Source organism: Dipodomys merriami, unplaced genomic scaffold, assembly GCF_024711535.1.
Source record: "Dipodomys merriami isolate MVZ:Mamm:240054 unplaced genomic scaffold, mDipMer1.0.p SCAF_10, whole genome shotgun sequence".
In the NCBI taxonomy this organism is placed as follows: domain Eukaryota; kingdom Metazoa; phylum Chordata; class Mammalia; order Rodentia; family Heteromyidae; genus Dipodomys; species Dipodomys merriami.
Genome location: NW_027202271.1, coordinates 34646525 through 34674235, shown reverse-complemented (window position 1 = coordinate 34674235; position 27711 = coordinate 34646525). Strand labels below are relative to the sequence as shown.

The 27711-nt window shown below is 35.9% G+C and overlaps 1 protein-coding gene across 3 annotated transcripts in view; it reads right to left on the bottom strand.

The window, feature by feature from the left end:
• Zdhhc17 (zinc finger DHHC-type palmitoyltransferase 17) overlaps nt 1-27711 on the bottom strand; it is a 72420-nt gene that overhangs the window by 31954 nt on the left and 12755 nt on the right. Inside the window, exons 2-7 of one of the 3 annotated variants that reach the window (XM_069989014.1) lie at nt 15732-15835; nt 12728-12850; nt 10144-10221; nt 9448-9592; nt 2166-2230; nt 1376-1538 (exon numbers count right to left, since the gene is read on the bottom strand). In XM_069989014.1, the coding sequence (XP_069845115.1) occupies nt 1376-1538; nt 2166-2230; nt 9448-9592; nt 10144-10221; nt 12728-12850; nt 15732-15835 (678 nt within the window). Of the gene's footprint in view, nt 1-1375; nt 1539-2165; nt 2231-9447; nt 9593-10143; nt 10222-12727; nt 12851-15731; nt 15836-27711 lie in introns of those variants that run through there. The other 2 variants (XM_069989022.1, XM_069989033.1) reach the window with 2 other exon arrangements.

The window sequence follows — 27711 nt, the reverse complement described above, 5'->3', positions numbered from 1 at the left end:
CTAAATATTTCTTATGGGAATACTTGTCAGGTTACGCAAACTTCTTCCTTTTTTATTCTTTGGCCTGGGGTCAGCCTAATTTACTAATCCAGTGTTACAAAGTAATTCAAAACCTACTATATATATAAAACAAACATCGTTCTAATATATAAAGAGGCAGAAAAGTAGACTGGCAGAGTCATGACAGCCGGCTTAGGTAAAATGAAAGACTATGCAGAAGTCTTCATTTAGACAATAAACAGAGTGCCCATCATGCGCCAGGCACTATGCTATACTGACTTTTCTTTTCCTGTATTCAACAGTAGATACTGGGCCATTCTGAGCACTTTGGGTAGGATACGAGGACTTGAAGTTTTAAAAAGAAAATATATGATTTTTATTAATTTATAAGTTCCCAATATTCACTTTTTTAAGTACAAATGATATTTATAACTAGCTTCATTCTAAAAATTGGTAATACTATAAATAAAGAATCAAATTCTAGGTCTAGGTTATTTCATTTTATACCTTAACCTTCTCTTCTTAAAGAAACCAAATTGAAGAATTACTCATTGGAACATTAAGAAATGCCGTGATCCAGCAAGAGATACCTACTTTTTGATTGGCCATTTCAGACTAATTTGTGGCTTTAATTACTTCATGCTAGCACATATTCTTTAGACATTTATGAAACATGGTTCCCAAAATACTATGAATTCCAACCAAAAATTTAAAAACATTACTCAATAGACACAGTTTTATCTTATACTAATATTTAACGTCATTTCAGAGATGTAGAGTCTGTTGTCATAAGACATATTATGTATTCATAATATATTATCATTATGTATTCATAAAAAGTGTACGTATTTTTAAAGACCCAGAGATTACGCATTAATTATGCATTTCTCTTAGATAATTTATTATAAGTATCCTGGGTTAGGTCATCATTTGGGTAGGGTGGGGGGGGTTCTCTTAGAAACATCATAAGGGTATTTATCAAATATAAAGTCTTAATCGTTAAAAAAAATAAGACAATATAAAATGGCCAAGTTAAAATTATTGCTAAAATATAAGTTATGTGATTTAGTTACAAATTATTATATTTTTTGTAATGATCTTCTAGAAAAATTAGAAACCTATTTTACTTCATCAACAAAAAATACAAATATGTATTTTCTAAAATCTCGTATGAATTCATTAATGAAAAGGCCACTGACAAATATTACTAAAATACTGTAAGAATAGCAAGTGATTCAATCTTTCAACAACTACTACATGAAAGAAAAGAGTAGCACTAAATAGGTTTCCCAACTTTCACAGTTTTTAAAAAAACCTGTTTTATTGAGGAATTGACACATTAGCCACAAGGATCATCAATATAGGGTACTTTTACCTTTATATTCTGGGCATCAACATTAGCTCCAGCTTCCAGAAGAAGACTAATAACTGTTGTATTCCCTGCTAGTACTGCCCAGTGCAGAGCAGTGTTTTTGTGATACTTGTCACCAAGGTTAACTGAAACATTGAATGTTAAAAGCAATCTAGTTGGATCCACACTGAAAGGAAAAACAAACAAACAAACAACAGACAACAACCCTAATTTCAATTATCAAAATCATTACAAATACTAATGTGATTGTGGGTGCATTCTCATTTCATCTTGGAAGACTTTCAGTCTAATCTACTCAAACAGAAATGAGACAATTTTCTAATATGAAGTATTAAGAATGCATGACCCCCAAATCAAGTAATATGGTTCCAAGGGATAGCATTGCTACTGACATTTTTTTTACTTTTAATTTAAAAATTGATGTCATGAATACTTATTTAAAGAATTTAAAATTTTTAATTTTAATTTGGACTACTCCAAAAATGATTTAAGACAATTTACAAATGTATTAAATTTGCCAATTTGTAAATCACATAAAAATTACTTTTTAAAAGAAGATAATCTCTTCTCCATTCTTAGAAATTATTTAAAGAGGAATAGATTAAAGAAGCTATAATTACTGAAGTACAGGTAAACATAGACACCGAACCATCCAAAGTGGTAATTTCTTATATATAATATTCATCATAAAACTTGCAAGTATTAGTAAGTTTAACATTTACTGCTTTCTCTAATCATTGTTTTACAATGTATTATGCTGGAATGATCTGAGTATTTTATAATGGTTACATACCTATGTGTTCTATAAGCTGCCCACATTAAAGGTGTCATTCCATTCTGATCCATCATATCTACATCCTGATAGAGTAAAGTCAAACAGTAAGATTTTAAGATCCTAACCCAAATTATTTGGAATCATCTAATTTATATATCATAGGAGAAGCTAATATAATACTACTCAATCAAGGATGATTTATAAAACTTCCTCTTCCTTAACTTTAAAACAAAAAAAGTATTGCCACTGCATATTCTAATTAATTTACATATTATTATATTTTATAGTTGCCCTTTTCAAGATGCAATATTTTACATTTAAAGATCTTTACCTATTCTGATCCTTCAGCCACAAAGGGAAGGTTAAGCAATTTAAGGTTAAGCTTGTTTATACGAATGTGAACTGGAAAAATAAAAACCCTATATATTCATAGCCATTTCCAAACAAAATGACCCCATCTTTTTAACTGACTCAGAACTGTTTACTGTATTCTTCTCTTGTTTGGTATTTTATTGCTACACCTGTACATTTTTCAGTTAAATAATTCCATAAAGTTTGTAAAAAAAAAAAAAAAAGTAATCCTCTGCTTTACATTCCACAATTTTCTACTTTTTCTTAGCTCATTATTTCAAAAAAATAAAATATTTAAAGATCTTTAAATGACTACTTCTTGATTTTTCAATATTAAGTGTTATTTTTCTGTTCAGTGTATTAAATAAGAACTTCTCAGAAGTATGGGTGCAACTCAGCAGTACAGAACTGGCTTGGCAAGATGTGATTCAGTTCACACAACAGTACTGTTAGGCATGGGTGGCTTACATCTGTAATCCTAGCTATTCAGGAGGCTGAGATCTGAGGATCACAATTCAAAGCCAGCCTGAGCAGGAAAGTCCATGAGACTTATCTTCAATTAATCACCAAAAGGCTGTGGCTCAAGAGGAGTTGTGGCTCAAATGGTAGTATGTAATGCTGAGCAAAAAACTCAGGGACTGCACCCAATCCTGATAACATTCCTATCTATAGTTTAGTCTACGCTTAGGGAGAGAAAAGACTTTAGGATAAGGCAAATATAATACAGAGTTTCTATTCAACTATTTCATCATTATGAGACTGTGGAGAAATTAACTCTGAGCTTCAGGTTTTCCATCAAAAATATGAACACAAATGATTTCCTAAGGGTCCTGCTATGATTAAATAGAATAATGTGCTAAGTGTGGTGATATATACATCTTAATCCCAGCACTCAAGAAACTAAGATAGGAGCAACAAGGTTAAAAAAAAGAAACCTAGAAGTGGCACTGTGACTCAAGTAGTAAAGTACTTACCTTGAGCTGAAACAGCTCAAGCTGGGACAGCACCCAGAGTTCAAGCCCCACGACCAACCAAAAATGTACTCATTTTATAATCTTAGAACATTTAAGACATTCATTAAATATTACTTTTCTTCTGCTTCTCTTCCCATCTCCTATACGGCAGTTTAAACCAAAGATGTATTACTTATCAATTAGTGGAAAGATAACATAGATAGTTCACTTTAAAACACTGCATTGCATGCCTTCATGCAGCAGTTCTCTGAAACACTATTACTTAAAAATGTCTCAAATGTGCACATTACTCAAGTGAACTAAAGAAAAAAGAAATTGAGACACTACATTAGAAAATGAACGTTTCCTCTTATGTCATTATTCTTCACCATGAATACTGCAATAAACATGTTCTCTAGCTTATGCAGAAATATAAGGAATAATATATTAGTTTAACAGTGTCACTGAGAGTATCTTCTACAGCCTCATTCAACAGTTCCAATACACTAGCTGATTGCTCTTTTATGTTCATATAAACTTAAAAAGTATTTTCTGAAGAAACAACCAACTTGCCTATTACTTATATAAAATATATTTTATTCCTAATACATTAATTTCAAGAAAGCTCAGTCAAATTGGATGGCTCAAAGCACTTCCTTTTCTTTGCAGGGCTGGAAATGAATGAAATCAGGACTTCATTCATACACACCAACTAACTGTTCTATCTACTATTGAACTACATACAACCCTAGGCCTTAAACTTGCAAATTCTTGTGTTTCAGTTTCTTCTTCTTCATTACAAATTTTTCTATACACTTTTCAAAAAGTAAAGGCACTTAAAATATCAACAGAAAATAAAACCTCTTAAAATGGTATAAAAAGACAGACAGTGATGAGACAAAGTGGTGAGTAGACTGAATATACTGTACACATGTGTGAAAACATCAATGAAATTCCCTCTTGTTTAGCTAATGTATGCTAATTTAAAGATCTGCCTGTTCCATATCTTAGCTATGGTAAATAATGCTGCAATAAACATAGTTGTGCTGGTAGCTTTAGTATGGTCTTGTTTGTGATCATTTGGGTAAATGCCCAAAAGTGGGATTTGCTTGGTCATAGGGGAGGGAGCTCTATGTGGAGTCTTTTGAGGAACCTTCATACTGCTTTCCAAAGTGGTTGAACAAGTTTACACTCCCACCAACAATGCAGTAAGGTTCCCTTCTGGCCACATCCCCTCCAGCATCTGTTGTTATTAGAGTTCTTGACTATAGCCATTCTAACTAGAGTGAGGTGGTATCTCACTGTTGTTTTGATTTGCATTTCTTTTATGGCTAGGGAGGTTGAGCATTTCTTCCTGTGTCTATTGGCCATCCTACTTTCCTCTTCAGAGAAGTTTCTCTGTAGTCTTTAGCCCCCTTATTTATTGGGCAGTTGTTTCTTTGAGGATTTGTTGTTGGGGGATTTAATTTTTTGAGTTCTAGGTATATTTTAGATATGAGACCCTTGTCCGTTGTATAGCTAGTTCTTCGCCCAATCGGTGGGCTTTCTATTGATCTTGCTAGCTATGTCCTTTGCCATGCAGAAGATCTGAAATTTCATGCAATCCCATTTGTCCAATCTTTCTTTGATATGTTGTGTTTCTGGGTATCTATTAAGAAAAGTTTGGCCTGTGCCAAGGAGACCTAGGGTTTCTCCTATTCCATCCTGTAATGTTTTGAGAGTGTCTGCTTTGACTTCGAGGTCTTTGATCCATTTGGAGTTGATTCTGGTGCAGGGTGATATAAGGATCTAGCTTTAGTTTTCTACAAGTGATTAACCTTCAGTAGATGAATGGATCAAGAAAATGTGGTATATATACACAATGGAATTCTATGCCTCCATCAGGAAGAATGACATTGCCCCAGTTGTTAGGAAATGGAAAGACTTGGAAAAAATTATATGAAGTGAAGTAAGCCAGGCCCAAAGAAATATAGGTCCCATGGTTTCCCTTATTTGCAATAACTAGTATATGTCTGAGACAAAGAGAAACTGTCAGACAAGTTGATGTTAGGCGAAAGGATTCAAATGTTTTTTCTTTCTTGCGATTGTTTCCAACATATTTATAAAATGATTTCTTTGCTGCTTTGTACCTACTCCAGGGTATAAGCCCTGCTTTCACTGTATTTGATATTGATATAATTTATGGAGGGGAAGGGAAAAAACAAACTGTTTAAATAGGGATACAGGTGGACCCATTACAACAATGAGATATACAAGACATTATGTCGAAAAACGACCTTTACAATTCTGGCAGGGTGAGGGGGGTCGGGGAGGGGGCGGGGGGGTGGAATGGGGACTGGAGAGGGGAAAGGATGGTATGGGGAAACAAAGGAGGAGGTAACAATGCTTGATAAGAAATGTACTCACTATCTTGCCCATGTAATTGTAACCCTCTGTATGGTATTTTCACATGCAGTTAGACTACTCCAGGTAGTCTTTTGAACTGGGAACTAGACTAAAAAAAAAAAAAAAAAGATCTGCCAGGCACCGGTGGCTCACGTCTGTAATCCTAGCTATTCAGGAGGCTGAGATCTGAGGATTGCTGTTCAAAGCCAGCGCGGGCAGGAACATATGTGAGACTGTTATCTCCAATAAACCACTAGAAGACCAGAAGTGGCGCTGTGGCTCAAGTGGTAGAGCGCTCACCTTAAGATGAAGAGCACAGGGACAGCGCCCAGGCCCAGAGTTCAAGCCCCACGACGGACAAAAAAAAAAGAAAAAGAAATATAAAATTGTAACATCTGTAGAGCAGTACAAAAAAAATGAAACTTTCAGGGTGCCAGTGGTTCATGCCTATAATCCTAACTACTCAGGAGGCTGAGATCTGAGGATCACGGTTCAAAGTCAGAAGTGGCGCTGTGGCTCAAACAGTAGAGTGCTCGACTTGAGCTGAAGGGATAGCGCCCAAGCCCAGAGTTCAAGCCCACAACCGACAAAAAAAACAAAACTCTATCTATTCTGTCTTTGTGTTTGGAGCTTAAAATTTTGCATTTTCTCCCCAAGTTCAGACTGGATATATGTGTATTTTTTATTAGGAAGAATTAATAAGCCCAGATCAAAAGCACTATGAGAAATCCATGATCAAGCAAGGTCTATACTTAACATTTCTCTTTCACCTGAAAACTATCCAGAATAATTGGTAGTAAGCTTTGAATATATATGTAACTTAAATAAAATAATGTAACAAAGTGCCAAAACTGAATGGAAATGTTATATGCCCTAAAAATAGAAACGGATACCAGTAACCAAAACATGAATTAAAAAAGGGTGGAGGGGAAGAAATGCTATATGAATAGCTATGAGTCAAAGGGTTTTATCTAAAGCTGAAAAACCAAGATATAAATGTAATTACATGTATCACAAATTAACACTAAGAAAAATAATGCTAACTAGTCAGTGATGGAAAATAATTAAAAACACTAATCTTACTTGTTACTTATAATAAAGAATTAAATGGAACTTATAAAGAGAAAGGAAGAGGACAGTGTAACTATAGTAGGAGGAAAGAATATCCTAGGTAGAACAGCACATACAAGAAGGCCCTTAGACAATAGCAAGTCAGAGTTGCTTCAGGAATCAAAAGAAAAAGCACTATGGTTGAAGCACACAGTGATGAAAAAGGATGACAGTAGGGGAACTTAAAAGATCTCCATTGGCTACACCTACCAAATACTCCATAAGGCAGAGAAGAATTTTGACCCCACTTCAATATAACACACATTATTAGAGTGTCTCTGACAAAGTGCCAGTGTACACATAGAAATACATATATTAAACTGCCAAAGTAAGTGATTTCAGTATGGGGTAGACAAAGGGAGAAGGGGGATTTAATTTGTTATATCATACTCTTCTATTAAACCTACATGTTTTATAATAGGCATGTTGTTTTTGTATGTAGAAGAAAAATTACTCATTGGAAAAAAACTATTTGGCAGACACATCATTATCATAATGTATTTTTTATACAAAAAGTACTATATGTGGAAATTCTTCCCATTGTTTTAACAAAAAAAGACTATGAAGATCCAAAAGTATTTCTTTCCCAATTAAAATATGAAAAAAGTGAATATGTATCGTAAAATTTTCAACCCTTGTTCTAAAAATAAAAACAAAAAAACTGTAAGAGAATAGGGATAACTACCATCATCTATGGTAGATTATCACAGTAGACCTCACCTAGTGTTTTCATCCTTCTGTTGACCCTTCTTTACCCTGAATAGTAGCTGGACCTGTGCCACCTGTGTGTCAGTTGCTAAGACTTAAAATAGGTATAGAACAAATTATACCTTTATTCAATGAGGCAGCAAGTAAAAAGTCTAGTTCCCAGTTCAAAAGACTACCTGGAGTAGTCTAACTGCATTACAGTATTCCAGTGCATGGATAAAGACTGAGGCATAGTAGTCCTAGCAGCTCAGTTAAGAACAGTCTTCTAACCATTTCTGTCAATACAGTTTTCTTGTCATTTCTTTTAACACACATACAAGAGAGAACCCTTCAGCCCAGTCAAGCCCTCAGATGACTATAACCCTCACCCATTATTAACAAGGAAAAGAACCACCCACCCAAGCCCAAAGATATTATATTTTACAAAGAAATGTAAAATATTATGAATGCTTGGTGCTGTTTTTAATCATCAGATTGTCCTTTGTTGTTGGTTTTTTGTTTTGTGTCGGTCGTGGGACCTGAACTCTGGGCCTGGATGCTGCCCCTGCCCCTCAGCTCTTCAGCTCAAAGCTAGCACTCTACCACTTGAGCCACAGTGCCACTTCCGGCTTTTTCTGCCTATGCAGTGCTGAGGAATCGAACCCAGGACCTCATGCATGCAAGGCAAACACTCTACCACTGAGCCACCTTTCCAGCCCCTGCTGTTATTTTTTTAATATTACTTGGGATTTAACTAAGAGCCTTCCACTTTCTAGACAGGCACTTTACCACTTGAGCCATATCCTGCAAGGCCTTTTGCTTTCAAACAAGAGTTGTTCTCTCTTCTAACCTCTGCTTCCAAGTAGGTGTGTATGGCCATAACCTGCTTGTTTTTAAGAGATGGTCTCACTAACTTTGTGATACCTCCTTCATAGTAGCTAGGATTTACAAATGCCCATTGCCACATTTAATCATTTGATTTTGTGGTTAGTTTGTTAATATGATCATTGATAATAAACTCTCTTCCAGCAATTAACTTAATCAATCTATGCCTCTTTTCCTAAGCTTATATGCACAATACACAATTGCTATTCCTTGACAATGTCAACAATACCTTTTAAAAACTCATTTAAAGAGAAACTACTCAATTCTAAATCAGTATGAAATTTTAAATTATAATAACAAAAATGTGTTATCAATGAACTCATTTTTTCTTAGTTTTTCTTGTGATAGTCTCATTAAAGAAAAACTAATAATACTCTCAACAAAATATAATTATTACAACAATAAGATAAACTGATAATATTAAATGTGATCATGGTCACTGCTGCAGTCAGCAAAAATCTGAAACTACTTCAAGAATTTTTGTTGTATTTTCACAATAAAATAAAAAAATTAAAATTAAAAAAAAGAATTTTTGTTGCCCATTTTTGACACTGTAATTATTTTGCATAACAATGAGAAATCATACTAAAGAAATTATTCTTCTCAAAAGGTATTAAAATAGAATATAACCAATAAGCAATGTCAAAAGTCTTAAATGAATTCAAGTAACGTATTCAGAAAAAGGTAAGGGAAAACAGGTATTTAAATTTCTCCCTTACCGTCTAGAGTTTATTTCCATCACACTCAACTTAATGAAACATTATCTGATTCATGTTTACATTTGTTCTTGTGTTAAGAGCATTAATCAAATTTATCCATAATAAAGTATTACTTATCACCAGACTACTAAAAATGTAATAGAATATTAGGAATTTAAGCCATAAAGAACATCTCTTTAAAATCCACATCACTGTCACTTTTTTTTTTACCTGTCCTTTTGCTATGAGATAAGCAACAATTGAGGTATGTCCAAACTGAGCAGCCAGGTGAATACAGCTACATCCTTCCCCATCAATTAATGAAGGATCTGCACCGTATTTCATTAGCTGCACAACCATGGATAAATGGCCTTGTCTAAAACATAAAAAAAAAGATAAATACTTAGATATGTAGTTATTTCAAACAAGATCTTCTGAAAAGAGTAAGCAAGACGATAGTGGTAAGATAACACACACATTACTATTTTAGTTAAGTTACTGAATATGTTATTTTAAAACAAGATATATGTTAAGATAGAATTTTATGGGCCTTAAAAGTCTTAACTAGAGTATCTGTCTTTGATAACTTGATTGCTCTATCAATATGATACTAATCATCCCAAGAACTGAGCTTGTTCTGTAATTATGAATATATATATATATATATATATATATATATATATATACATGAGCTGCAAAAATAGTATACTTAAAATCTAAAATTTAAGCCAATATTAACTAGATTTAGCATAATTAATTCACTAAGGATACTGGACAATAAAGTTTTTTTCTACTACAAGTAACACTGGATAGCACCACCCTGGCATAGCAATGATATTAATTATTGACATAATATGTTATTCCATTTTAGCATATCATTAAAAAAAGACAAGCCAAAGAGAAAAATATTCCAAAGCAAATTTAAACCTTGTGGCCCAGTGCAATGGAGTTGAGTTCAGGTCTCCTCCAAGTTGATCCACAATAGCACCTTTAGAAATATAGTACCTATAAGACAAAATTTGTAACAACTTAAGTAGCTTTCATTTTCAATTTTAAAAATTATGTAAAAAATAATGTATACCATTTTAGATCTTGATCAAACTAATGACCTTGTTTATTAAAAAAAATCTTTCAGATAGTTTAAAAAAACTTGTTTTATATCAAATATATTGTTTCTAGAAGAAAAAAATTTCTAGAAATAGTTTTACAAAAGATTTTTAAAAATAGAAATGCCAAATAATTATATGAAAAGGAAGGTGGGTGGGGCACTACTTTCTGTCTTGAGCAGAGAGCTCAGAGACAGTGCCTAGACCCTGAATTCAAGTCACACAATTGACAAAAAATAAACCAACAAAAATAGATAAATAAAAGGAAGGTGGTTAAATAATCACAGATTTAAATATCCTACAGACCCTTGGAATCAGGACAGTTACAAAATAGGTAGGATATAGTCTCCTTTGGGTAGGGGAACTTTGTAAGCTTATTTTTCTCCTAAGATTACTGTAGATTGAACATATAAAGAATTTTATGAACTGTATGTTATAACATAAAATCCCCTATTATGCCTTCTATTTGTCATGCTTTTAAAAGCATGTTGTTCTTAAACAGAAAAAGTAATCATGTTGCCTATATATTAATACCATAACATCTTGGTATTCTCTGAAATGAGCATCATCTACCACTCATTACAATAATTTCTTTGGAACTGATCAATACAATGAATCTTGAACATAAATGATTTTAAGGCATCTGAAGTCAAATCTATGTATTTGAGGCTTTCAAGCTGTTCTAAATAATGACGGATTTAGGCTATAGTTCAAAACATTTAATAAAATCATCTTTAATACAGAAATTTTCTGGGAGTGGGGAGCTGGTCCTGGGGCTTGAACTCAGGATCTGGGCACTAGAGCTTTTGTGCTCTAGCATAGTGCTCTACCACTTTCAGCTTTTTGCTGGTTAGTTGGAGATTAATAAGAGTCAGAGATAAAAGCCTGAAAATGGTAAACACTGAAACAAACTTTCCTCAAAAAAAAAGGACATGAAAATATTTTACAACAAAAATAAATTTGGTATGAGGAGATCCATACTGAAGGCAGTATGAAACATGTTCACTGAAGTAAAGCAAACGAGCATGGAATTGAATTTTTAGTTATTATTTGGCTAATATTCGTCTAGGATTTTAAGGACGAATTCTTACCTGTCATTAGTACCTTACTTCCCTTTCCATTCTGCAGGCTGTGCTTAATTGCACATCTGCAAACAGTTCAGTCTTTATCTGAAAAATCTGTCCCAAGTATCAGACTACTAAAGATGACTAGGAAAGACTTTCTAATAAAGAAAGGGATAAAAACAGTTTATATTTAGCATATGAAGTATTTGCTATGTATAATGGTGTGATCTATTACTGTCTCAACTTTTGGCTTTCTTTCTGCTGCTTTGTCTAAAAAATCCACATTCAGAGTATAAGTACCAAATGAAATTGCCTAAACTGAATTCCAAGTTTTATTATTGTGTTTCTGTCATTAGGTAGCCAATTTATTTTATTTCTTTATTTGTTTGCTAGTGGTAATGGGGCTTTGAAAATTTTTTTATTATTTTATATTAATTGTAAAAAGTGGTTTCCTGGTTCTATTTCCATAGATGCATATAATCCACTTTGATCAAATTTCCTATCATTCTGTTTCATATCATTCTTCCCCCTTTGCAAACAATTTTTAATGAATTTCACTTTAGGCAGTATATTTAATCTCACTTTAGGCAGTATATTTAATCTATGTACTCCAGTTTCCTCATCAGCAAAACAGAACTGTTATATTTCATACGGGGTTATTTTAAGAGTAAGATTTTTTTTAAGTTACACGAGGGCTGGGAAGGTGGCTTAGTGGTAGAGTGCTTGCCTTGCATGCACGAGGGCCCTGAGTTTAATTTCTCAGCACTACATAAGCAAAAAAAGCCACAAGTGGCTCTCTGGCTCAAGTGGTAGAACGCTAGCCTTGAGCTGAAGAGCTTAGGGACAGCGCCCAGGCCCAGAGTTCAGCACCCACAACTGACAAAAAAAAATAAAAAGAAAGAAAGAAAAAAAAGGTGAAAAAAAGTTACATGAGGGCTGGGAAAGTGGCTCAGTGGTAGAGCGCTTGCCTCGCATGCCTGAGGCCCTGGGTTCGATTCCTCAGCACCACATAATCGGAAAAAAAAAGCCGGAAGTGGTGCTGTGGCTCAAGTGGTAGAGCGCTAGCTTTGAGCTGAAGAGCTGAGGGACAGCGCCCAGGCCCAGAGTTCAGGCCCCACAACCGAACCCAAAAAGACAAAAAAAAAAAAAAAAGGTACATGAGAAATCACACAGTATTCTACCAGACCACAGAAGCTGCCAATGTGTTAAAAGCATTTTTTCCAGAAAAAAAAAGATACACAGAATATACAGTTTAAAGTGTATTATTTTTATGATTAGAAACCTCAATAATTTTAAGATAAAATCAACTATTAAGTAGTCAGAAATACAAAGCACACCTACTTGACTAAATCTATTCTGTTATTGATGGCAGCCCAATGAAGAAGTGTTACATTTTCTTTGTCTGGCTGCCGTACATCATAACCTGCTTCAACCAATTCCCGGCAACGTTCGTATATCCCATACCTTGAAAAGAGAGAGAGAAAAAAAAAAGCAGTTACCATTTAACAATACATTTAAAGCTAAAAATAACGTTTTCAGAAGAAAATCACAGTCTACTTCCATATTTAGAAATTAAAATGTATTCATAAACATTATTCATAAACATTATAGAAAAGTATTCATAAAATGTAAAACATTTCTTTGAAAATACCAATATTTCAGCAACTTTTACTAATCTATTTTAAAGGGGGTGTGTCTGGAAAGCAGTATGGAGGTTCCTCAAAAGACTAAACATAGAGCACTCCTATGACCCAGCAATCCCACTCCTGGGCATTTACTCAAAGGACCAGAAACAAGGCCATACAAAAGCTAGCAGAATAACCATGGTCACTGCAGCATTATTTACCATAGTTAAGATATGGAACCAACCCAGATGCCCCTCAGAACAAGAATGGATCAAGATAATGTGGTATATATACACAATGGAATGCTATATTTCTACCAGAAAGAATGGCACTGCCCCACTCATAAGGAAATGGAAAGATCTGGAAAAAATTACATTAAGTGAAGCAAGCCAGGGCAAAAGAAATGTAGGTTGCAAAGTTTCCCTCATTTGTAATAATTAGAATATGCCTACAACATTCTTAGCAAAGGATCACAATAGGCCTATCACTAGGTGCATATGACCATATACAATGAAGGTATCAAAATGATCTCCAAGAAGTGGAAACAAGAGGTTTTTATTATGTTGTTTGCAGTTATTTCTATTTTGTGTGTGTGTTTTAGTTTTCTGTACCCTTTGTCTTGTATATAAATTTATCTGATCCTTGGAAGAGAAACGAAATCACAGAGACAGCAAGACAAAGGATAAACTAATGCAACAATGATACCCACTAGACACTACATTGGAAATTTACTACTTGGGGGAGAGGGGAGTGGGGAGGAGAAAATGGAAAAAAATGAGGGGGGGGGTCACAGTGTTAAAAAAAGAAATGTACTCATTACCTTACTTATATAACTATAACCCCCCCTCATCACCTTTACAATAGTAAGTAAATAAATAAACAAACAAATAAATAAAGGGTGTAGGTATGTGTGGGCACGTCCTGGGGCTTGAACTCAGGGCCCTGGCACTGTCCCTGAGCTTCTTTTGCTTAAGGCTGGCATTCTACCTCTTGAACTATAGCTCCACAAAGCTATAAGCTTTGTTTTTGGTGATTAACTGAAGAGTCTCAACTTTTCTACCATACATAACTTCAAACCGCATTGGTGGCTCATGCCTATAATCTTACTAAGGAGACTAGATCTGAGGATCGTAGTTTAAAGCCAGCTTAGGCAGGAAATGTCCGTGAAAGTCTTATCAGCAAACTCTTAATCAGAAAAAATCCATAAGCACAGCTGTGGCTCAAATGGTAGAACACTCATCCTGAACAAAATTCTAAGAGACATCACCCAGGTCCTGCTTATGCACACCAGACCAGCATATGTACATGCACACACACAAAATCTTATTTGCAAGAATGAAAACTCTCATGAGGTAGCAGTAAACAGAATACCAGAAATAAAATTTCAATGTTATTCATTTTCCTCCACCACCACTTGTTCTACAAAACACTGGAAGGTTATAAAAATACACACCACTAAAAATATCACGTACATAAAAATAAGTAACAAAAACATTTAAGTGATTAGAAGAAAATCAAGAAACGTAGGGGCTGGGAAGGTGGCTCAGTGGTAGAGCGCTTGCCTTGTATGCATGAGGCCCTGGGTTCGATTCCTCAGCTCCACATAAACAAAAAAGAAAAAAAGCCGGAAGTGGTGCTGTGGCTCAAGTGGTAGAGCGCTAGCCTTGAGCTGAAGAGCTAAGGGACAGTGTCCAGGCCCCACAACCGGACCCCCCCCCCAAAAAAAAAGAAAAAAAGAAAATCAAGAAATGATGTGTAATTAAGTCTTAGGATTCTCTGAAGGTAAACAAAAACAGGTGTTTTGGGGGAAAGAGTACATGCTCATCAGCACATACAGAGAAACTCATCCTTGCTTCTGATTTTCTTTTTCTTTTTCTTTTTGGTTTTGTATTTCTATTGTGAAAATACCGTACAGAGGGGTTACAATTACATGGGCAAGGTAAGGAGTACTTTTCTTAAGCATTGTTGCCTCCGCCTTTGTTTCCCCTTACCATGCCTTCCCATCTACCCCCCCCCTTGCTTCTGATTTTTTATCACTGTGTGATAAGATTTTTGTAATTTCTTAATTATGAAAATTTTTAATTATAAACAGAAGTAGAAGGAATAGCACAAAATTTATTTTTAAATTGAGTCTGTACAGTGTGATGAACAGAAAGATAAAATAAACAGTTTCAGATCAATAAATATCACATATGACCAATATAATTGTAGTTTCAGCTGGGGAAAGGAACAGAAAAAAATATTTGAAGAATATTTGCAGTAGCTCCAAACTCCCCAATTTTGATGAAAATCCAAGGTTTATTTATCTGTCTATAAAATGTATGTATAATGAATACAACTAATAAGCTTAATAAATTCCAAGTAGGATAAACAAAAAGACATAGCCAAACTATCAAGACACAAAAACAAAAAAGAATATTTCAAGAGAAAATATGTAGCATTGAGTATATTCTATATACTAAGCATATTTAACTTTTTATGCATTAGCTATTTTTATATTGGTTTAATCCAAATAATTATAATCAATCTTAATATTCTTAGGGCACAATAATAAACTAGTTGATTAGCAAGTTCTAAAAGCAATATTCAATAAATTAATGAGGAAGAAGATAATTTAACTGAGATGCTGAAATTCTCCCAAGGTGACAGTAACTTGAGACTCATATTTCACTTGGAAAAAAAAAAGATGTCAAAGAAAATAATTACAACAAAATCCTTACTGTGTAGCCTTGACAATGTCCCATGTACTATAATCATCAATATGAGTTTTCCGCCCAAGAGGTTCACCATATCCATGGTTATAATGACTTTGGGGTTTGATTTCCTGTTTAAAGAGAAAAATCACACACAAAGGAATGAAAAGTAAAAAAACATTTCAATATTTTCATTTGTGCTAGTTGGAAAATGTTTATTATTCAAATGAATAAGCTTTACCTTATTCTGGAGTCTGTATTCTAGAGAAAAAGCATGATCAAATATATTTACCCCTGGTTTATATTCCGAAAATTAAATGCTAAGATTAGAAATGTGTGATACATTTAGCAGCTGAAATTCATCTTTAATGCTACAGAACTCTCCAAGAAATCAACTCTTCCCCTTTCAGATCCATTTTCCTATTACTCTATCTGCGCAACTCCCATACTTTCCAAATAAAGATCCTAACAAAGGAAAAGAATTCCTATAGTCTTACAGAAAAATATAACATGTAAGAATATTCCTCTTCTATTATTATCAGCTATTACCTTTACTTAAACTAGTTTATGCTTATGACTTGCTAAGCATTTACCAAGTTGAATAAGAAACAATGGAGCAGGGTGCTGGTGGCTCATGTCTATAATCCTAGCTATTCAGGAGCCTGGGATCTGAGGATCATGGTTCAAGGCCAGCCTAGGCAGAAAAGACCTGGAGACTCTTATCTCCAATTGACCACCAGAAAACCAGAAGTGGGACTATGGCTCAAAGTGGCAGAGCATTGAGCTCAGGGATAGCGCCAAGGCCCTGCATTCAAGCCCCATGACCAACAACAAGAGAAATGATGTACAATTCTAATAAAATCTAAGTCTATTTGAATACAATCATGGCCATCATAACATTTCAGACATGTTATGGAATACATGTATAGTAATACTGTAAAATCTAAAAAAATTCTAGCACCCAATATTGTACTTTTCCTCTGTTTAGATATACAAGTACTTATAATGTTACAAATGTCTACTGGATTCAGTTCAGTAACATGCTGTACAGATTCGTAATAAACAAAATCTTTAAAGGTTAATTTCCTCCAAACTCAGGAATGAGACAAGGATGTCCACTCTCTCCACTTCTCTTCAATTTATGTATGTTAATGCCTAGCAATAAGAAAGGATGCAAACATAAAGTGGATCCAAATAGGGAAAGCTGAAGTAAAACTCTCCCTCTTTGCAGATGTCATGATCTTGTATTTAAAGAATCCCACAGACTCCATCCCCAAATTACTAGAGCTGTTTCAAAACTTTGGCAAAGTAGCAGGGTATAAAATTAACCCTCAATGGGCTGGGAAGGTGGCTCAATGGTAGAGTGCTTGCCTTGCATGCATGAGGCCCTGGGTTCGATTCCTCAGCACCACATAAGCAAAAAGAAAAAGCCGGAAGTGGCGCTGTGGCTCAAGTGGTAGAGCGCTAGCCTTGAGCTGAAGAGCTGAGGGACAGTGCCCAGGCCCAGAGTTCAGGCCCCACAACCGGACCCCCCAAAAAAAAATTAACCCTCAAAAATCAATAACTTTCCTGTATGCCAACAATGGGAAGAGTGCAGCTGAAACCAGGAAAGCAACTCCTTTTGTAATAGCCCCACAAAAATAAAATACTGAGGAATTAACTAAAGAAGTGAAGGACCTCTATGATGAAAACTTTAAAACCCTGAAAAAGGAAATCAAAGCACAACTTAGGAAGTGGAAAAACCTCCCATGCTCCTAGATTGGAAGGATCAATATTGTGAAAATGGCAATACTTCCCAAGGCTATCTACAAATTCAATACCTATCAATATTCCAACCTCATTCTTCAATAGAAGCAATCCAAAAATTCATATGGAACAATGAAAGACCCCAAATATCTAAAACAATCCTTAACAGAAAGAATAGTGCTGGAGGAATATCAATACCAACTTTCAAACTCTACTACAACGCCATAGTAATCAAAACAACTTGGTACTGGCACAAGAACAGACCTCAGGACCAATGGAATAGAATTGAAAACCCACAAATGAACCCACAGACCTAGAGCCACCTAATCTTCAAAAAGGGAGCTACAAAAACAAAATGGAAGAAAGACAGCCTCGTCAGTAAATGGTGCTGGTTAATCACCTGTAGAAAACTAAAGCTAGACCCTTGTATCACCCTGTACCAGAATCAACTCCAAATGGATCAAAGACCTCAAAGTCAAAGCAGACACCCTGAAAATATTACAGGAAGGAACAGGAGAAACCCTAGGTCTCCTTGGCACAGGCCAAAATTTTCTTAATAGCGACCCAGAACACAACAAATCAAAGAAGGTTGGACAAATGGGATTGCATGAAGCTGAAGAGCTTCTGCATGGCAAAGGACATAGCTAGCAAGATCAATAGAAAGCCCACAGACTGGGAGAAGATCTTCACTAGCCATACAATGGATAAGGGTCTCATATCTAAAATATACCTGGAACTCAAACACTTAAATTCCCCAACAACAAATCCTCAAAGAAACAACTGCCTGATAAATAAGTGGACTAAAGACTTAAAAAGAAACTTCTCTGAAGAGGAAATAAGAATGGCCAATAGACATATAAAGAAATGCTCAACCTCTCTAGCCATAAAAGAAATGCAAATTAAAACACTGAGAGTCCACCTCACCTCAGTTAGAATGGCTATAATCAAGAAATCTAATAACAACAGATGTGGCCAGAAGGGAACCCTACTGCATTTTTGGTAATGGTGTAAACTTTTCAACCACTTTGGAAAGCAGTATAGAGTTTCCTCAAAAGACTCCACATAGAGCTCCCCACTTTGGGGCATTTACCCAAATGATCACAAGCAAGACCATACTAAAGCTACCAACACAACTATGTTTATTGCAGCTTTATTTACCATAGCTAAGATATGGAACCAACCCAGATGCCCCTCAGTAGATGAATGGATCAAGAAAATGTGGTATATATACACAATGGAATTCTATGCCTCCATCAGAAAGAATGACATTGCCCCATTTGTTAGGAAATGTTGAAAGACTTCGAAAAAATTATATTAAGTGAAGTAAGCCAGGCCCAAAAAAACATAGGTCCCATGGTTTCCCTTATTTGCAATAATAACTAGTATATGTCTGGGCCAAGCAGAAAAGGGCAAAAGCTATGTACATATGACCAGGTAAGATGATGTTAAGTGAAATGAACACCAAAATAGGAACACAAGTGGTTTTTTCTTTCTTGCTACTGTTTCTAAGGTATTTATAATATACCATGTGATTTCTTTTGTTTCACTGTATGTTTCTCCCCCACAGTATAACCCCTGTTTTTACTGTATTTGATGTCAGTGCCCTGCATCTTGTATATACACTTCTCTAATTTGGGGAGGGGAAGGGTAAAAAAAAAAAAAAAAAAAGCTTAAATAGGGATACAGGTTGACCCATTGTAACAATGAGATGTACAAGACACTATGTAGAAAAATGAACTTTACAATTTAGGCAGTGGGGGAGGGGGGAGGAGGGGGAGTGTAGTTGAGGAGGTGGGAGGGAAGGGATGGTAGGGGAAAATCTAAGGAGGAGGCAACAATGCTTGATAGGAAATGTACTTATTACTACCTTGCTCATATTACTGTAACTCTTCCGTACAGTATTTTTACAATAAAAACATCAAAATTTTAAAAATCTATAAAGGTTATACGAATATATTTTAAAAATCTAAGTTTACAGATAAAGGTATCCAATTTTCCCAAAAAGCACTCAGGCAGGGGTTAAGAACTAAATAGCATTATTAAATGCTGCTAACTACTGCAAAGTGCTGTTGAAAATGCTAGTTTTACATTAAGTTTTAACTCTTCATTTGAATAAACATTCTATAATGCCTTTTATGGAATGAAACAAACTGCTGGTGAGGCCTTCAGGCCTTTGAATGGTAGTGGATACACTCTTTCCTTCATGCTTGGTAGCCTTGAGTGGGTAACTGTCAGCAAATGCCAACTGACCAGAATGCCCTTGCAGCAACCCAGCCGTAAGGCTGGGTTATGATAACCACTCTAAATTAGACACCCTAATTCCAATGGTAACTTCAAATGCACCCAGAAATCCTATACCAAAAGGCCTGGTTCCAAACAGAAGCATTCCAGACAACTTGTATTAGACTTGGAAGGTAGTAAGACAAGTAAGTAAGGCAAGCCTTTGTGAGCCTAATCATCTGCAGCTACTCACAAGATGAGATAGAGATCACCTAGTGGGGGCTATGAGGTCTACTTTTCTTAAAAATCAAGTCCAGTAGGTTGAGCTACAAACAAAAAAAGAGAACAGAGCCTCAGTAGGCTGATGGCAACAAATGTTTACACCAGCAGTAGCGGTGAGAGTTGTAGAAAGTAGCTGCTGAGCAGAAGCAATCTAAAGCAGGAGAGAAAGGGTGACAGAGGATGGAAGAAGCATAAAGAAGGCAGACAAGACAGAAAGTCAAGATGGCAAAAAGTGGTGAGCACAAGACTGAGCCTCTGCGACTGGAAGAATTCCTGGTAGCTGCGAAGCTTTGAAGACTAAGAGTCTCAAAGCCCAAGGCTGCAACACTAGCTGATACTAGTAGTGTGGACTACTGCTACCTATTACTAGTACTTAGAATTGAGAGATTTACTAGCTGCAAAGAGCTGGACTACTGGCAATTAAGGCTCACAGTGATAAGACTGTATATCTAATGCTATAGGTCTCTGACCTATGTAATTTCAGGGCTTGAAGCTATAAGCTTCTGAACTTGTTGGTCCAGTTCATAAGCCTTCAGCAATTAAGGACCCAGGACTACCAACCCTAGAAGTGCTATTCCTCTTCTACTCATGATTTCCATCTGGGTTACACAAAAGGATCCTAGCCAGCACATCTGTAACCACACTAGCGAGATTTGTCTATGATATTCACATGATGATGAAGTCACCTAACATCTCAGACCATGTCCTATTCATTAAGCAACTCATCAAGATAGTTCTGAAAATATCAAAAGTAATATTACATAAAAATTAATTACATGGCAGTAAGACTACTACATTCATTCAAAGCTTACATACTATTTTTAATTTTCTATTTAAAATACAAAATTTGCTATAGTCAGCTTCCTCAGAATATTACAGCACTAACAATTACTTCTTCCATCAGTGAAATTGTATTGTTTGGTATCTTTCTGGCATAAATATATAAATATGAATAAAGGATAAATCATTTAATATGTAGGTAGAAAGAAATCCTTAAAACAACTTATATTCACTTCTTTCTGGTCACATCACCTACCACAATCATTTAATAACACAAAAGTAAGGGGATTTCACTGGAAACAAATCTATGCTTTACTATCACTACTCAATTTGTGCTAGAAATTCTAAAACTAATTTGAGCCATAAATTTAGAAGACAAGCAATTTGATTACTGCCTTTTAATTGATATATAATGATTATTATGAATATTTTCAACAAAAAGGAATTTTAACCAGGTGCTGGTGGTTCATGCACCTATAATCCTAGCTACTCCAGACACTGAGATCTAAAGATCATGGTTCAAAGCTAGCCTGGGCAGGAAAGTATGTGAAACTCTCATCTCCAATCAACCACTAAAAGATGGAAGTGAGGCTGTGACTCAAGTGGTAGAACATTAGCCTTAAGCATAAACACTTTTTTAAACAGTACTTTTGAGATGCTGGAGGGGTTGTGTCCAAAAGGGAATGCTACACTACACTCTTCGTGGGAGTGTACACTTGTTCACCAATCTAAAAAGTAATATGGAGGTTCCTCAAAAGACTAACCATAGAGCTCCCATATGACCCAGCTATCCCACTTGACCACAAACAAGGCCAAACTAAAGCTACCAGCCAAGTATGCTTATTGCAGTATTATTTACCATAGTTAAGATATGGAACCAACCCAGATACCCCTCAGTGGATGAATGGATCAACAAAATGTGGTATATATACACAATGGAATTCTATGCTTCCATCAGAAAGAACATCATCCCATTCATAAGGAAATGGAAAGACTTGGAAAAATTCTATTAAGTGAAGTAAGCCAGACCCAAAGAAATATAGGACCCATGATTTCCCTCATTTGTAGTAATCAGTATATGTCTAAGATAGTCCTAGTAGATGAAAAGAGTATCTCAATAGCTATGTACATATGACCATATAAGATGATGTTAAGCAAAATGAACTCTAAGACATGGGAACAAATGGTTTTTCTTTGTTGTTGTTGTTTTAAATGTACTATGTGATTTTTTTTTTCTTTTGTGTTTTTTTTTTTCCCTATGGTTTATCCCATTGCCACTGTATCTGATTTTGGTACCATGGGTATTTAGATACATTTATGTGAATTAGGGAAGGGAAGATGGTGAGACAAAGGACAAAGTGTGAACCAATGCAACAGCAATACTCACAAGACAATATGTTGGAAATAATATGTACAACTTGGGGGTGGGAGTTGGGGGCGAGGTAAAGTGGGGGGAAAATGGGGGGTAACAAGTTTGATAAGAAATATACTCATTACCTTACTTATGTAACTGTAACCCCTCTGTACATCACCTTGACAATAAAATTAAATTAAAAAAAAACAAAGTACTTTGTTATTTATCGCTTTTAAACACTAGATGTTAGAAACAAGTTTAGATAAACTTAGCAAAAGTTTATTTGAACAAAGAACAATTCCTGAATTAGACAATATTAATACTATAAGAGAACCGGAATGAGAGCAGACAGCCTTTGTATGCTGAACTCAAAAGCAAAATTAATTACTTGGTTGGCTACTAGTCACTGGCTTTATTTAGACATGGTCTATTGGGAAGTCCCCAGGTAACAGCTAATTGGCAAAGTCTTTATTAGACGTTGATCGGCAGGTTTTGATTGATATAGTTCAAGTTACATTTTTCCATTTTCACCAAATTAGATTTTAGTTTGCTGATGTAGGAACCCAAAGCATTAGATCCACCTCAGCCTAATGACCTCTCAATTAAATCTCTTTCATTTAGGGCTTTAAGTAGATTTCTTCAACTTGAAAAGATTCATTTGCTTTCCAAAAAGTTTCAGAAATTTTGCTGGGGATGTAGCTCAGTGGTAAAACACTTCCCTAGCATTCACAAGACTCAGGGTTCAACCCAGCAAAAACACATACAAATTTCTAGATTACAAGTCTTTCTTTCTAAGACTAATATACAATAAAATTATATATAAAACAGAAGCTACTTGGCAAAAATTTTCATGTATCTAGTTGTCAGCCACAGATTTTGACAGTGCTGGTTTTGTCAGCTGTTGAACAGACTCGAAGGAGAAAATTTACCTCTAAAATAAGCCACACTACAAGTGTAGACAGAAATGAGAAGACCTGGTATAATCTCACATGGAATACACACACACACACACACACACACACTCTCTCTCTCTCTCTCTCTCTCTCTCTCTCTCTCTCTCTCTCTCTCTCTCTCTCTCTCTCTCTCTCTCTCTCTCTCTCTCTCTAATATATACTGCTGGTAAAAGGATACCAGGATGGCCAAGTCCTGTAATTCTAGCTATTCAGGCTCAGATCACAATTTGAAACCAGTCTGAAAAGAAAAGTCCAAAAGACTATTATCTCGGGCTGGGAAGGTGGCTCAGTAGTAGAGTGCTTGCCCTGCATGCCTGAGGCCCTGGGTTTGATTCCTCAGCACCACATAAGCAAAAAGAAAAAAGCCGGAAGTGGCGCTGTGGCTCAAGTGGTAGAGCGCTAGCCTTGAGCTGAAGAGCTGAGGGACAGCGCCCAGGCCCAGAGTTCAGGCCCCACAACTGGATCCAAAAAAAAAAAAAAGTCTATTATCTCCAATTAACCACAAAAAAGCTCAAAGAGGAAGTGTGGCTCAAATGGTGGAGCACCAACCTTAAGCAAGAAAAGGCAATAGTGTGAGGCTCTGAGTTCAAATCCCAGTACTGGCACATGTGCTACACACATAAAAAGAAATCAATCAATCAGTATTATGACAGGATTCAAACTCTCAAATTTACAGAGCAGGTATGGAGCCAGGGCTAGTTTATGTGTCAAGATGATATTACAATTTCATTCATATGCCCTGGTAGAATTACACAATATTTGTACCCTCTACACAATGGTACAATGTAAAGAGTCTGCACCCACAATGGATACCTAAAATACCAGAAAATAATGAACTCTATGTTACACATGGCTTTTCCATTTTTGACTAAGAACTTCTTACATACAGCAATTTTAACTGTTGCCTTCTAAAATATGATAGCAAAACTTTTCCTTCTTCACAGCTTCACAGATGGAAGACTCTTACCATATGTCTTAACAATCTCAGCCTACAACCTTTTTGTGACCTTAAGAAGTTTTACCTTTTCCTTTATTTATTGCTTCTTTTAGCCATGATCTAATTGCTAATATTATAACCTTTATTCTTTGGTGAAATTATTAAGTAAAGTAAGGGTAGTCTGAACACAATCACTTTGAGACACTTCTTGATCTGGAAACTGACATTTCTACCAAAGAACCAAAGGCCACATTGTATATAAAGTATGGATACACTAGACAAAGGAAGGATATATATAATCCTATACAAAATGGAGCTACATTACATAGATTTCATCATATTTCTTGGAATAGAACATAATATAAAACTCATGAACAGTTTATTTCTGGAAGGCAAAATATAATTAATTCAGAGACAGCAAAATATAATAACAAATATATAAGAAAAGGCACTCCAATTCTCAAATAAATAAATTCCTAAACCAAAACAGGCACCTGCCTAGCAAACATGTGGACCTGAGTTCAAACTCCAGTACTGGGGGCAGGGGAGAAGGGTTAAGGGAAGAGGAGTGAAAAACAATCCAATAAAATGATAGGCATGAGCTGGGAAGGTGGCTCAGTGGTAGAGCGCTTGCCTAGCATACCTGAGGCACTGGGTTCGATTCCTCAGCACCACATAAGCAAAAAGAAAAAAGCCGGAAGTGGTGCTGTGGCTCAAGTGGTAGAGTGCTAGCCTTCAGCTGAAGAGCTGAGGGACAGCGCCCAGACCCAGAGTTCAGGCCCCACGACCGGACCCCCCCCCAAAAAAAATGATAGGCATATGTGTGTGTGTGTGTGTGTGTGTGTGCGCGTGTGCCACAATACACAGGTTAGCTGCCTGCCTTTAGGACATGGCCCACATACATAGGTATGTAAACAAGCCACAGGTATTCAGCCATATTTTGTTCATGACTTGCACTGTATGGCTGCTGCCAGTTATCATTCTAGTAAGTTAAGACTCTGAACAGAGAAGCTAAATTAAATTTTTATTTGAGCTGCTGAAATTTAATTCTATTAAGTTTATAAAACTATTACAGCATTATAAAGCATTGCTGAATGGAAAGAAAATACTGAACCAAATGTGAAACCTTCTTAAAACAAAATGAAACAAAAAGCATACAGATGAAGCTCATTCGAAATAAAACTTCATTCTTTTATTGTAAAATAAATGTACTCACTCCACAGTCAGAAACATGTAAACAATTCTGGCAAGAAAGGAAAATTTAGGTAGTAATGAACCAACCTCTGGAAATAATATATCAACTTTTTAAAAGAAATAGTGGTTAGGTCCCAGTAGCTCATGCCTTTGAGCCTAGCTAATCAGGAGGCTGAGATCTGAGGATGATTGTTCAAAGCCAACCAGGATAGGAAAGTCCATGAGACTCTTATCTTATCTCCAATAGATTACCAACTAAGCCAGACGTATAACTGTGTCTTAAATGATACAGGGCTAGCCATCAGGCCAGGTGCTTGGTGGCTCACACCTGTTATCCTAGCTCTTCAGGAGGCAGAGATCTAAGGATTACAGTCAAACCCAGCCCAGGCAGGAAAGTCCATGAAACTCTTATCTCCAAAATAAAAAAATAAAAATCACCAAATATGCCAGAAGTAGAACTGTGGCTTAAGTGGTAGAACACTAGGCCTTGAGCAAAAAGAAGCTCAGGGATAGTGTCCAGGACCTGAGTTCAAAACCAAGGAACAGCACCAAAAACAAAACAAAAAAAAACAAACAACTAAAACCTCAAGGGACAATGCCTAGGCCCTAAGCTCATATAATGAATTACATTAATATAATGAACATAAATGGCAATAGATAGCAAAGAAAACCAGCTGCTAGTAAGACATTTTTTTAAAAGAAATGTTCCTTTAAAATGTAATTCATTTACTATGTCAACAGATGGCACTACTTTCATGTCACAATCCTTCATTAACCCTGGTTTTAATGCACTACTTAAGGAAGAATGGACAAAAAATGACTTGGTTAATTGGGAATGTGGAATGGCAAGATTTCAAATTAAGTTTTCAGTCAACACTAGACTCATATAATATATTCTTGCTGTAGCACCATTCTCTCAAGAAGAGTATTAGATAGTTGGCTCTAATAAAGAGTCCAATTTATGACACTGGTTCTCTTTATGCTTTAATACCACCATTGACTCAAGTCAAAATATCAACTTAACGAGAATGTTTGGCATGATAATAATAAATGAAAATTTTGCACTAGGAAAATGTTCATATATCTTTAGCTTCTTTGAAAACTAGTTCTAAGCAGGGTGCCTATGGCTCACACCTGTAATCCTGGCTACTCAACAGGCTGAGCCTAAGGACTCTGGTTTGAAGCCAGTCAAAGCAGAAAGTCTCTAAGACTTATCTCCAATTAACCACCAAAAAGCCAGAAGTAGAACTGTTGCTCAAGTGGCAGAGTTTCAGCCTTGAGTGAAAAAGCTAAAGGACCAGCAGCCCAAACTCAAGTCTTGGACACATTTCCAATTAGGTTCCAGAAAGCTGAAGCAGACAAAAATAATTTTGGAAAATTGTGAGGGAGCACTTCTTAAATATTGTAAAAAAAAATTAATATATGAGTAACATGCACATGTAAATTAAATTATTTAAATACAAAACCTAGAGAAACAGGGCTGAAAATCCAAAAAGGCAACAGGAATCTGTACAGTTTCTTAGAGTAATGTGAAAATCCTACATTCAAGTGAGAATAAACATACATTTAGCACTCTCACTCATTAGGTTAGAGCTCAGGGAGGTTGTTTTTCTTCTCTTTTGGTGCTGGTTCTGAGGAACTCATGGCCTGGGCACTGTCTCTTAGCTTTTTCATTCAAGGCAAGCACTCCATCACTTGAGACACAGCTCCATTTCTAGGGTTTTTTTTTTTTGGTTAACTGGAGATAAAAGAGTATCATGGGACTTTCCTGCATGAGCTGGCTTCCAATAACAATCTTCAAATCTGTCTTCTAAATTGCTAGGATTAACAGGTGGAGCCACCTATGGCCAGGTAATCAGAGAGTTTTAAGTAAGGAAATAATAGGATTAGAAGTCTTTAAGTCTCATTTTCTGAATGAGGAACAGGAATTATTTTTTCTTCTTTTTCTATTTCACGCATACTTTAACCCTATTATACAAAAATAAATACTTGTTGAAACCTTTTTAAATTATGTAACGAATTTTATTTTCTCAACACCTCCAAAACCTATTCTTTCTCCATACTTTTTTTTTTTTTTTTGGCCGGCCCTGGGGCTTGAACTCTGGGCCTGGGCGCTGTTCCTCAGCTCTTCAGCTCAAGGCGAGCACTCTACCACTTGAGCTACAGTGCCACTTACAGTTTTCTGGTGGTTTATTGGAGATAGGAGTCTCACGGTCTCTCCTGCCCGGGCTGGCTTTGAACCACGATCCTCAGATCTCAGCCTCCTGAGTAGGTAGGATTACAGGCGTGAGCCACCAGCGCCCGGCTACTTTTTTTTTTTTTTAAAGAAGGTATTATGCCTGGAATGGAACCCAAAACTGTCCACATTTACCAAGCACTCTACCATTGAGTCCCTGTCCTGTTTATCAAAAGATGTTTATATCCCACCAGTATGATGGCAAAAGTCTGCAATTCCTGCAAAGAGAAAAGCAGATGCAGGAATTCTAAGCCAGCATTGGCTAAATATGAGTTCTAGGCCAGCCTGCTACATGAGTTTCTGTC